This window comes from Mya arenaria, chromosome 13, assembly GCF_026914265.1.
Source record: "Mya arenaria isolate MELC-2E11 chromosome 13, ASM2691426v1".
Classification (NCBI taxonomy): Eukaryota; Metazoa; Mollusca; class Bivalvia; order Myida; family Myidae; genus Mya; species Mya arenaria.
In genome coordinates this window covers 3,766,864-3,779,805 of record NC_069134.1, presented here as the reverse complement: position 1 = coordinate 3,779,805, position 12,942 = coordinate 3,766,864, and the positions used below count along the sequence as shown (strand labels likewise).

At 39.8% G+C, this 12,942-nt stretch overlaps 1 protein-coding gene across 1 annotated transcript; it reads right to left on the bottom strand.

Annotated features, from left to right (window-relative positions):
• Positions 1-4,861: 4,861 nt before the first annotated feature.
• On the bottom strand, positions 4,862-9,338 carry LOC128214828 (neurensin-1-like). Its single transcript, XM_052921503.1, has 2 exons — positions 9,195-9,338; positions 4,862-5,785 (listed from the first exon to the last, which is right to left on the bottom strand). Exon 2 carries the CDS (start codon positions 5,742-5,744, stop codon positions 5,025-5,027), a length of 720 nt encoding a protein of 239 aa, XP_052777463.1. The 5' UTR covers positions 5,745-5,785; positions 9,195-9,338; the 3' UTR covers positions 4,862-5,024.
• Between the last annotated feature and the right edge of the window lie 3,604 nt (positions 9,339-12,942).

Below are 12,942 nucleotides of genomic sequence, written 5' to 3'. Positions count from 1 at the left end.
GTGGGCATATTAAAATCTCACCGTCTGTCCGTCCGTCCGTGAGTCCGGCTCACTAACTTGTGTCCGGGCTGTACTTTTCTCTGGTATGGACCGATCTTAAAATAGCTTGCCACATGTGTTTAACATACCACGACGACGTGTCCCGTGAAAGACCCCCTCCCTACCTCTAAGGTCAAGGTCACATTTAGGTGTTTATTCCCAATGGAAGTCTGCATATAAGGACATAGAGTATAGGTTGTCGTGTCCAGGCTGTAACGTTCTCTTGTATGGACAGATTTTAAAATAACTTGCCACATGTGTTTGACATACCAAGACAACCTGTCGTGTGCAAGACCCTCTAAGGTCAAGGTCACACTTAGGTGATTATTCACAATGGAAGGCTGCATATAAGGACATAGAGTATAGGTTGTCGTGTCCAGGCTGTAACTTTCTCTTGTATGGACAGATTTTAAAATAACTTGCCACATGTGTTTGACATACCAAGACAACCTGTGGTGTGCAAGACCCTCTAAGGTCAAGGTCACACTTAGGTGTTTATTCACAATGGAAGGCTGCATGTAAGGACATAGAGTATAGGTTGTCGTGTCAGGGCTGTAACTTCTTCTGTATAGACATATTTTTTAAATAACTTGCCACATGTGTTCGACATATCAAGACGGCGTGTCGCATACAAGACCCGTGTCCCTACCTCTAAGGTCAAGGTCACACTTAGGTGTTTATTCACAATGGAATGCTGCATATATAAGGACATGGAGTATAGGTTTTCATGTCCGGGTTGTTACTTTCTCTTGAATGGACAGATTTTAAAATGACTTGCCACTTATGTTTGACATTACAAGACAACTTGTCTCGTGCAAGACCCATTACATTTAAGGTGAAAGATACACTTCGTGTTTATTCACAATGGAATTCTGAATATAAGGACATAAGAGTGTAGGTTGTCAAGTATGGGTGGTATTTTTTATGTTCAGAGGCAATTTAAAATAACTTGCCATATGTATTTGACACCTAAAGGCAAGATAAACTTTTCATGTACTGACCTTGTTCATAGGTCAATGTCACATTCGGGGGGCATTCGTCACATACTGTGACAGCTGTTGTTCATTTGAGAAAAAGGAAAGCAATCCTGTTTTGGGATTATTCTTAGCAGCAAAATTCGTCCGTCTGTTAACTATACTCTAGTAACCCTGAAGTCACTATAGACTGTTAAAGGCCCTTTCATAATACAAATAGACGACATGTATAGGTCAACTTGTGCTCTTAAAACTTAAAACGTGTATCAACACTGATTAATGAGGGTTTTAATGTTAAAGACCACATCGTGTCCACGGCACTAACTATAATCGATCAAACTGGTGGTGACAAAGCTGTTCAGTGTTAGTGCAGAAATGTCAGTTAGACGCCATTGACGTCATGATATATACATGTCTCGCATCATGTTCACTTTATGGAATAAACAAGGTCAATTATGTAGAAGCTATCTGAGACTATGTGTGTGACATATTGAGACTTATCTGCATGATCTTGTTATTAGATTGATGTACTTTTTATTACGTTGTACACAGTAATGGTCTTCGTTGGTTGAAGCCCTTTCAGTTTCAACACGTAAAGTGGAGATTGCTTTCTACCGTCCCATTGTCATGACATTTAGAAAGGCCAAGCTATTGAAAGGCATTGATTAGGTTTCAAACATGATTGCAAAAATGGTCCCAAGATTCTGTAACCATGAGATCTAAGTCGTTATCTAGATGAAGAAAGAGATTTGTCGCTCTTGTTGACCTTTCTTCCGGAGCGTAGTTGGGATTGAGGAATGAGAGGGCTATGAACCATTCTACAAATCTAGTCCTCGGCTGCTCAGTTGGCGTCAAATGATACCCCTTTCTTGGTGATCGTGACACCACCAGAAGGTCAAGCGTTCTATGTGTACATGTAACTATGATCGTGGTACTACCAGAAGGTCAAGCGTTCTATGTGTACATGTAACTATGATCGTGGTACTACCAGAAGGTCAAGCGCCGTATGTGTTCATATAACTATGATCGTGATACTACCAGAAGGTTAAGCGCCATATGAGTTCATATAACTATGATCTTGATACTACCAGAAGGTCAAGCGCCGTATGTGTTCATATAACTATGATCGTGATACTACCAGAAGGTCAAGCGCCGTATGTGTTCATATAACTATGATCGTGATACTACCAGAAGGTCAAGCGCCGTATGTGTTCATATAACTATGATCTTGATACTACCAGAAGGTTAAGCGCCGTATGTGTTCATATAACTATGATCGTGATACTACCAGAAGGTCAAGCGCCGTATGTGTTCATATAACTATGATCTTTATACTACCAGAAGGTCAAGCGCCGTATGTGTTCATATAACTATGATCGTGATACTACCAGAAGGTTAAGCGTCGTATGTGTTCATATAACTATGATCTTGATACTACCAGAAGGTTAAGCGCCGTATGTGTTCATATAACTATGATCGTGATACTACCAGAAGGTCAAGCGTCGTATGTGTACATATAACTACGATCGTGATACTACCAGGTCAAGCGTCGTATGTGTACATATAACTACGATCGTGATACTACCAGGTCAAGCGTCGTATGTGTGCATATTACTACGATCGTGATACTACCAGGTCAACCGTCGTATGTGTACATATAACTATGATCGTGATACTACCAGAAGGTCAAGCGTCGTATATGTACATAAAACTATGATCGTGATACTACCAGAAGGTCAAGCGTCGTATCAGTACATATCATTATGATCGTGATACTACCGGAAGGTCAAGTGTCGTATGTGTACATATAACTATGATCGTGATATATGTACTACCAGAAGGTCAAGCGCCGTTTGTGTACATTTAACTATGATCGTGATACTACCGAAGGTCAAGCGTCGTATGTGTACATATAACTATGATCGTGATACTACCGAAGGTCAAGTGTCGTATGTGTACATATAACTATGATCGTGATACTACCGGAAGGTCAAGCGTCGTATGTGTACATATAACTATGATCGTGATACTACCGAAGGTCAAGTGTCGTGTGTGTACATATAACTATGATCGTGATACTACCGAAGGTCAAGTGTCGTATGTGTACATATAACTATGATCGTGATACATGTACTACCAGAAGGTCAAGCGTCGTATGTGTACATATAACTATGATCGTGATACTACCAGAAGGTCAAGCGTCGTATGTGTACATATAACTATGATCGTGATACATGTACTTCCAGAAGGCCAAGCGCCGTATGTGTACATATAACTATGATCGTGATACTACCGGAAGGTCAAGCGTCGTATGTGTACATATAACTATGATCGTGATACATGTACTACCAGAAGGCCAAGCGCCGTATGTGTACATATAACTATGATCGTGATACTACCGGAAGGTCAAGCGTCGTATGTGTACATATAACTATGATCGTGATACATGTACTACCAGAAGGCTAAGCGCCGTATGTGTACATATAACTATGATCGTGATACTACCAGGTCAAGTGTCGTATGTGTACATATAACTATGATCGTGATACATGTACTACCAGAAGGTCAAGCGTCGTATGTGTACATATAACTATGATCGTGATACTACCAGAAGGTCAAGCGTCGTATGTGTACATATAACTATGATCGTGATACATGTACTTCCAGAAGGCCAAGCGCCGTATGTGTACATATAACTATGATCGTGATACTACCGGATGGTCAAGCGTCGTATGTGTACATATAACTATGATCGTGATATATGTACTACCAGAAGGCCAAGCGCCGTATGTGTACATATAACTATGATCGTGATACTACCGGAAGGTCAAGCGTCGTATGTGTACATATAACTATGATCGTGATACATGTACTACCAGAAGGCTAAGCGCCGTATGTGTACATATAACTATGATCGTGATACTACCAGGTCAAGCGTCGTATGTGTACATATAACTATGATCGTGATACTACCGAAGGTCAAGTGTCGTATGTGTACATATAACTATGATCGTGATACTACCGAAGGTCAAGCGTCGTATGTGTACATATAACTATGATCGTGATACTACCGAAGGTCAAGTGTCGTATGTGTACATATAACTATGATCGTGATACATGTACTACCAGAAGGTCAAGCGTCGTATGTGTACATATAACTATGATCGTGATACTACCAGAAGGTCAAGCGTCGTATGTGTACATATAACTATGATCGTGATACATGTTCTACCAGAAGGCCAAGCTCCGTATGTGTACATATAACTATGATCGTGATACTACCGGAAGGTCAAGCGTCGTATGTGTACATATAACTATGATCGTGATACATGTTCTACCAGAAGGCCAAGCTCCGTATGTGTACATATAACTATGATCGTGATACTACCGGAAGATCAAGTGTCGTATGTGTACATATAACTATGATCGTGATACATGTACTACCAGAAGGCCAAGCGCCGTATGTGTACATATAACTATGATCGTGATACTACCGGAAGGTCAAGCGTCGTATGTGTACATATAACTATGATCGTGATACATGTTCTACCAGAAGGCCAAGCTCCGTATGTGTACATATAACTATGATCGTGATACTACCGGAAGATCAAGCGTTGTATGTTTACATATAACAATGGTCGTGATACTACCGGAAGGTCAAGCGTCATATCAGTACATATAACTATCAATATTGCTCTTCTTTCACTAGAACCATTAAACTGGTAAGTGTCGGTTTCGAGCATACTAGTAGTTTATACATTGGAGCACTTCTTGCCGCAAGTGAGACACAAAGAATTGCAGTTAGGAATCCAGAGAGACTATCCAGATGATATTTATTTAAGAAAACAACCTTTTCGAACAAATTTTGGCATTGAAATCAATCGATCTGGAACGCACCAAAAACAATCATTTTAGATTAAAATATCATTTTAAACAAATGTAAACATCATAAAATAAATATACTAGTAATTTGTTTTAGAAAAGAGCCTTAATTATTCAGTCCTGACACTGCTAATCATGGTATTCCATGACCCCCTCATTCGTCACCACGGCCTCTGGGACGCTGCGTAGCGGCTGGACGCTCTTAACCTTTGATGACTTGGGAATGGACATGTCAACTGGGCTGAGCGGTGCCTCCTCGTCCTCCACCCGCACGTTGAAGTTGTCCTCTCCTGGGTCCTCGTCACAATATGACGTGAGAAAGCTGGGGAAGAGGAGCGCCATGGCGAGCGTCATCCCGCCAACGCAGAACAGAATGAGGCCGATTAGCTTGCACACGTCTAGTGTCGTGTTGAACGTCATGGCGCTCCGGTCCACGTAACCCTCGCTGTGCTCCTCGTCAACCTTCAGGAATATGGATTTTTGCGGAACAAGGTAGCCGACTAGAATACCAATAATTCCAAACACTAGCAAGTTCACACCCAGCCACATAAATATCTTCCACCAGATTTGTGGGCATCTCCGCCGGCGCGGGTTAGGGTGAAGCAAGAACCGGAAGTCGTCTTCGTCCTCGTAGATCGACGGGTCCTTGTAGGTCGCCTCGTAAAAATCGTGTAGGTAAGACTTCACTCCGAAGTAGTCTGGACAGTGCTTCTTTTTCGGGGTTGATGTCCGGCTGGTCTTTCGACTGGCGGGCTTCGATGCGGCGTCATGGTTTTCCTCCGCGATGTCCGGCAACGGCTCCCTTTCTTCCGCGCGAAGAAGTCCCTGTTTGTCTTCTTTAGCTGCCATCGTAAAATGGCTTTCACGTTTACGGTGTCATCACGTCATGCCTGCAAACAAGAGACCCGAGGTTGATAGTTGTAAGGTCATTTGTCTAAATAAACAATATTAAACAAGAACAGTTGCGTTGCCGAGAAAAGCTCTGTGTTTTCAATCGAAACATCGAGAATATGACCTTTTTATAGTCTCAATAGATGTGCACCGATCTGTATGTAGCCAATCTACACAATATTCCAAGACATTGCCCTAGGATTTAGTAAATATCAAAGAGTAACATATTTGCATGCAAGAACGCTGCCGCGGCCAGGCGATCATTAATTAGTATCATATCCATTACATTAGGGTTGAAATAACGAACATGGTGCTGTATTTTAATGTAGTAATAGAGTCACTATAGATTATGTTTTTCGTCAAATGTTGTAGACATCGGCTACGCAGTGTGAGTGAAACAAAGACGAGTCCTGAGGTTCCACTAATCAATTCGTTATGCTGGGTATACCAAAGAAGGTTCAAGCAAGCGAAGCTATACAGAAGCAGTGCGTCTCAGACAAGACCTATTTAAACCTCAAGGTCGAGCGATTCAACTATAATGATATATATATATATATATATATATATATATATATATATCAAACATCTCTATCATGCATTATAAAGCATCTGTTTTCTGACAGACTGAACGTTTTTCATGTCAATACAGACAACTGTCTAGAGGTTAAATACCATCCAAAATATATATATCAATGGGCAATAAATCTCAAAATGTGATAGGAGGAACATAGTTAATCCTTCATAATTGTTTTTTTTTGTTACTGCGGTCTCGACGGATACGTGTTTACACACCGAACGCGACGTGATACAGGTCACCAGAAAAAACGTCACATCATGATATCCCCCATGTCACAAGATTAAAATCGTATATAAAACCGTTGGTGTAGGTTTTTTTTTTTAACAATATGGTAATGGTGACGATGACGGTTTTGTTTTCGATTTGAGGCTCTTATAACTTTTAATTACTGATATTTCTACAACATCTGATGTCGTTTGCGACAAAAGTCGCTATTCCTACAAAGTCTGATGTCGTTTAGCGACCATATGCGATATTTTTAGACAGTTTGCGGATTTTAGCTCGAAATGAGTACAAATTATTGTGATACCGACAATGAGATCAATCAGGACCGACGTATATCAAAGGCATTTAATATCTTCGTATGTGTTCTTTATCTCATCATATGTACCCAAAATAATATAAATGAATATAAATGAATATCTTAAACACAAACCATGAGCCAGACGCCTGTGTTTATTCCATGATATCGAAATTGCAAAAAAATACAGTTATAGTAAAGTATTTTTGTTCAAGTCGGGTACGAACCAACGCCGGTAAAGCCAAGAACAAACTACACGACCGACGCCTTAACCACAAGGACCAGGACTTTAAAAAAAAGTTGTGGGTATTTCGATTTTCTTAACAATACATTGATTTACATGATCATGTCAATCAACCAATCACGCAACAACAAAGCCGTTATTAAATGACCATTTGCATTTTTAACGCTAATGAAAGTTGTGGCCTTCAAAAACGATATTTGAGCAAGTATCAACCTTTGCTGAAGGGTTCCCAAATTTTGCTATCTTTGTTTTAACACTCATGAAGATTTTCTACACTTTATTCAACAAAACATGAGCGAGTACTTTTTACATGTCGACATAACCTCTTATATATATACGAGCGTTCACTACAAAGATTCGCCGACGTGTAACTAAGGGGCCCATCTTAATACCAAGTCTAGCATTCTGACTGTCAAATGCCATCAACGCTGTATGATTACAGGTCATCGCTACCTGGTCATTGGCCTATTCATACCAAATAGTATCGCTTTAGTAACGCTTTTAGCCATTTAACACCAATATTGAACTTAAATATGGTAAATTTGATCTGATCTTTTTGTCAGTTGTATATATACTGGTTTCCAGAGAGTGCAGCTTTAAATTATGTCATTGGTCGATAGTAATTTTTAGATAAACATTGACCAATCAATACACATCTCGGCTAACTTTGACGAAACCAAAGAGGAATCAAGTTTAAGGCGTTTCCTGCTGGACCCCCATAATTATTATTTTGATATATGAGTGGGTTTTGAGTGAAGGAAAGAAAATATATGTATGATTTCAAGGCAAATATACAAACTGGTATAACTAAATGTAAGATGTAAGGCAAACATACAAACTGGTATAACTTAATGTAAGTTGTAAGGCAAGTATACAAACTGGTAGAACTTAATGTAAGATGTAAGGCAAGTATACAAACTGGTAGAACTTAATGTAAGATGTAAGGCAAGTATACAAACTGGTAGAACTTAATGTAAGATGTAAGGCAAGTATACAAACTGGTAGAACTTAATGTAAGATGTAAGGCAAGTAAACAAACTGGTAGAACTTAATGTACGATGTAAGGCAAGTATACAAACTGGTAGAACTTAATGTACGATGTAAGGCAAGTATACAAACTGGTAGAACTTAATATAAGATGTAAGGCAAGTATACAAACTGGTAGAACTTAATGTTAGATGTAAGGCAAGTATACAAACTGGTAGAACTTAATGTAAGATGTAAGGCAAGTATACAAACTGGTAAAACTTAATGTACGATTTAAGGCAAGTATACAAACTGGTAGAACTTAATGTAAGATGTAAGGCAAGTATACAAACTGGTATCAAGTATACAAACTGGTAGAACTTAATGTAAGATGTAAGGCAAGTATACAAACTGGTAGAACTTAATGTACGATGTAAGGCAAGTATACAAACTGGTATCAAGTATACAAACTGGTAGAACTTAATGTAAGATGTAAGGCAAGTATACAAACTGGTAGAACTTAATGTAAGATGTAAGGCAAGTATACAAACTGGTAGAACTTAATGTAAGATGTAAGGCAAGTATACAAACTGGTAGAACTTAATGTACGATGTAAGGCAAGTATACAAACTGGTATCAAGTATACAAACTGGTATAACTTAATGTAAGGTGTAAGGCAAATATACAAACTGTTAGAACTTAATGAATAATGTAAGGCAAATAAACAAACTCGTATAACTCTATGTATGATGTAAGGCAAGGATACAAATTGGTATAACTTGATGTATGATGAGAAAAAAACGTTTCAAATGATTCTAAACATGTACGGGTTTCTCAGGCATCACCATTTTACATGAAGGTAAATTTCGCCTTCAAAGAGCTAGATGTGTATAGCTTATTTCTGTTAAAACCGCTGACCATTACAATTTATCGACGACAAGACAAACTAGGGCTTTATACGACTGACTAGGACTCCGGAGGGAATGCCAATGCTCTATCTTAAAGTCAATACGGAGATTCACAACCGCCCACAACTGCTCAGCACCAGATACGGCTACAACAATATATCTAAAAATATGTCATCTACTAGAGTTGCATTACCTGCATTGTCTCTCAAAGTTCGTAAATAAAATTCCAAAACTGAATACACATTATTTTTCACTCTATATTTACAATCACAATGTTTACTTTCCTGACCGTATGGTTCTGAGAATATTGGAAACCGCGGAAATCAATATTCTTCGAAGCGCGCATGTGCACGATAAGACCGCTTCCTGTTATTGGCAGTGACGCGTCTGTTGTATCGACTGTCGGAATAAATGAGGATCGGCGTCAACACTTTCCCTCCGTAATTTTGTGATTAAACAGAGCAAAATATGTTTGATAGACTCAAAACAACACTTTGAAAATGTCGTTTTAATGTTGTTTTGTTTCTGTATTTGGATAATGCTTAACAGCACTTCCATCAGATAAAAGTTCAATAGGTGACAGTCAAGTACAAGGAAAAGACACACCACGTACATTTGTTTTGTAATACCGTTCTAGTTTGTCGTCTAACACGTCATACGGGGGCCGATCAGATCATGGTGAATGTTAACAACGTGATTGACGACATCGTTGTAAACTTTTAAAGGTGAAATATTTGATGGTGTGCTAACATACTAAAAATAGATACAATTACACCTTTGTCTCAAACCTTATGAGAAATACAGCAGATCACAACAGCATCCATTAAATCTTTATAGCCGTAAAGATTGAAAGTTAACATCCATGACATTAACAAATTTGTTGAAATTATCAACAATCGGCATATTAAGTTAATATATAGTTGTTTGCAGAATGTCTCTTTTAAATATGGCCCGACCCCGATCATAAGACAGTGAAGGCGGTCCTAAATCGATCGCCCGAGTAATGGTAGACAGTAAATGTTTATAAACGTGGCCATACATCGATCGCCCGAGTAATGGTAGACGGTAAATGTCTATAAATGTTGCCCTACATCGATCGCCCGAGTAATGGAAGACAGTAAATGTCTATAATTGTTGCCCTACATCGATCGCCCGAGTAATGGAAGACAGTAAATGTCTATAAATGTGGCCCTACATCGATCGTCCGAGTAATGGTAGACAGTAAATGTCTATAAATGTGGCCCTACATCGATCCTCCGAGTAATGGTAGACAGTAAATGTCTATAAATGTGGCCCTACATCGATCGCCCGAGTAATGGTAGGCGGTAAATGTCTATAAATGTGGCCCTACATCGATCGTCCGAGTAATGGAAGACTGTAAATGTCTATAAATGTGGCCCTACATCGATCGTCCGAGTAATGGTAGACGGTAAATGTCTATAAATGTGGCCATACATCGATCGCCCGAGTAATGGTAGACAGTAAATGTCTATAAATGTAGCCCTACATCGATCGCCCGAGTAATGGTAGACAGTAAATGTCTATAAATGTGGCCCTACATCGATCGTCCGAGTAATGGCAGACAGTAAATGTCTATAAATGTGGCCCTACATCGATCGTCCGAGTAATGGTAGACAGTAAATGTCTATAAATGTGGCCCTACATCGATCGTCCGAGTAATGGTAGACAGTAAATGTCTATGAAGATGTGGCCCTACATCGATCGCCCGAGTAATGGAAGACAGTAAATGTCTATAAATGTGGCCCTACATCGATCGTCCGAGTAATGGTAGACAGTAAATGTCTATAAATGTGGCCCTACATCGATCGTCCGAGTAATGGTAGACAGTAAATGTCTATAAATGTGGCCCTACATCGATCGTCCGAGTAATGGTAGACAGTAAATGTCTATAAATGTGGCCATACATCGATCGTCCGAGTAATGGTAGGCGGTAAATGTCTATAAATGTGGCCCTACATCGATCGTCCGAGTAATGGTAGGCGGTAAATGTCTATAAATGTGGCCATACATCGATCGTCCGAGTAATGGTAGACGGTAAATGTCTATAAATGTTGCCCTACATCGATCGTCCGAGTAATGGTAGACGGTAAATGTCTATAAATGTTGCCCTACATCGATCGTCCCAGTAATGGTAGACGGTAAATGTCTATAAATGTGGCCCTACATCGATTGTCCGAGTAATGGTAGACAGTACATGTCTATAAATGTGGCCCTACATCGATCGTCCGAGTAATGGTAGACTGTAAATGTCTATAAATGTGGCCCTACATCGATCGTCCGAGTAATGGTAGACTGTAAATGTCTATAAATGTGGCCTACAGTAAATGTCTATAAATCTGGCCCTACATCGATCGTCCGAGTAATGGAAGACGGTAAATGTCTATAAATGTAGCCCTACATCGATCGTCCGAGTAATGGTAGACGGTAAATGTCTATAAATGTAGCCCTACATCGATCGTCCAAGTAATGGAAGACAGTAAATGTCTATAAATGTGGCCCTACATCGATCCTCCGAGTAATGGAAGACAGTAAATGTCTATAAATGTGGCCATACATCGATCGTCCGAGTAATGGTAGACAGTAAATGTCTATAAATTTGGCCCTACATCGATCGACCGAGTAATGGTAGACGGTAAATGTCTATAAATGTGGCCATACATCGATCGTCCGAGTAATGGTAGACGGTAAATGTCTATAAATTTGGCCCTACATCGATCGTCCGAGTAATGGTAGACGGTAAATGTCTATAAATGTGGCCCTACATCGATCGTCCGAGTAATGGAAGACAGTAAATGTCTATAAATGTGGCCCTACATCGATCGTCCGAGTAATGGAAGACAGTAAATGTCTATAAATGTAGCCCTACATCGATCGTCCGAGTAATGGAAGACAGTAAATGTCTATAAATGTGGCCCTACATCGATCGTCCGAATAATGGAAGACAGTAAATGTCTATAAATGTGGCCATACATCGATCGTCCGAGTAATGGAAGACAGTAAATGTCTATAAATGTGGCCATACATCGATCGTCCGAGTAATGGAAGACAGTAAATGTCTATAAATGTTGCCCTACATCGATCGTCCGAGTAATGGTAGACAGTAAATGTCTATAAATGTAGCCCTACATCGATCGTCCGAGTAATGGTAGACGGTTAATGTCTATAAATGTGGCCCAACATCGACCCTCCGAGTAATGGTAGACAGTAAATGTCTATAAATGTAGCCCTACATCGATCGTCCGAGTAATGGAAGACTGTAAATGTCTATAAATGTAGCCCTTCATCGACCCTCCGAGTAATGGAAGACAGTAAATGTCTATAAATGTAGCCCTACATCGATCGTCCGAGTAATGGAAGACAGTAAATGTCTATAAATGTAGCCCTACATCGATCTTCCGAGTAATGGTAGACGGTAAATGTCTATAAATGTGGCCCAACATCGACCGTCAGAGTAATGGTAGACAGTAAATGTCTATAAATGTAGCCCTACATCGACCGTCCGAGAAATGGTAGACAGTAAATGTCTATAAATGTTGCCCCATATCGATCGTCCCGGTAATGGTAGACGGTAAATGTCAATAGATGTAGCCATACATCGATCGTCGGAGAAATGGTAGACAGTAAATGTCTATAGATGTGGCCATACATCGACCGTCAGAGAAATGGTAGACAGTATATGCCATCTAAATGTAGTCCTTCACCGTTCGCACGGTAGGCAAAAGAGGTCTCCTTAATACGATCCTACACGAATCGCTTGAGTAACGGAACGCATTAATTTTCTTCGTAATATGGCCCTTTACCGATCGTCGGAAACGACGGTCAATGTCTTCTAAATATGAAACTATCGCTCGGGCAACGGAATATCGAAAATGTTTTCTCAACTGTGGCCCAACACCGATCATATGAGTAACGGTAGACGG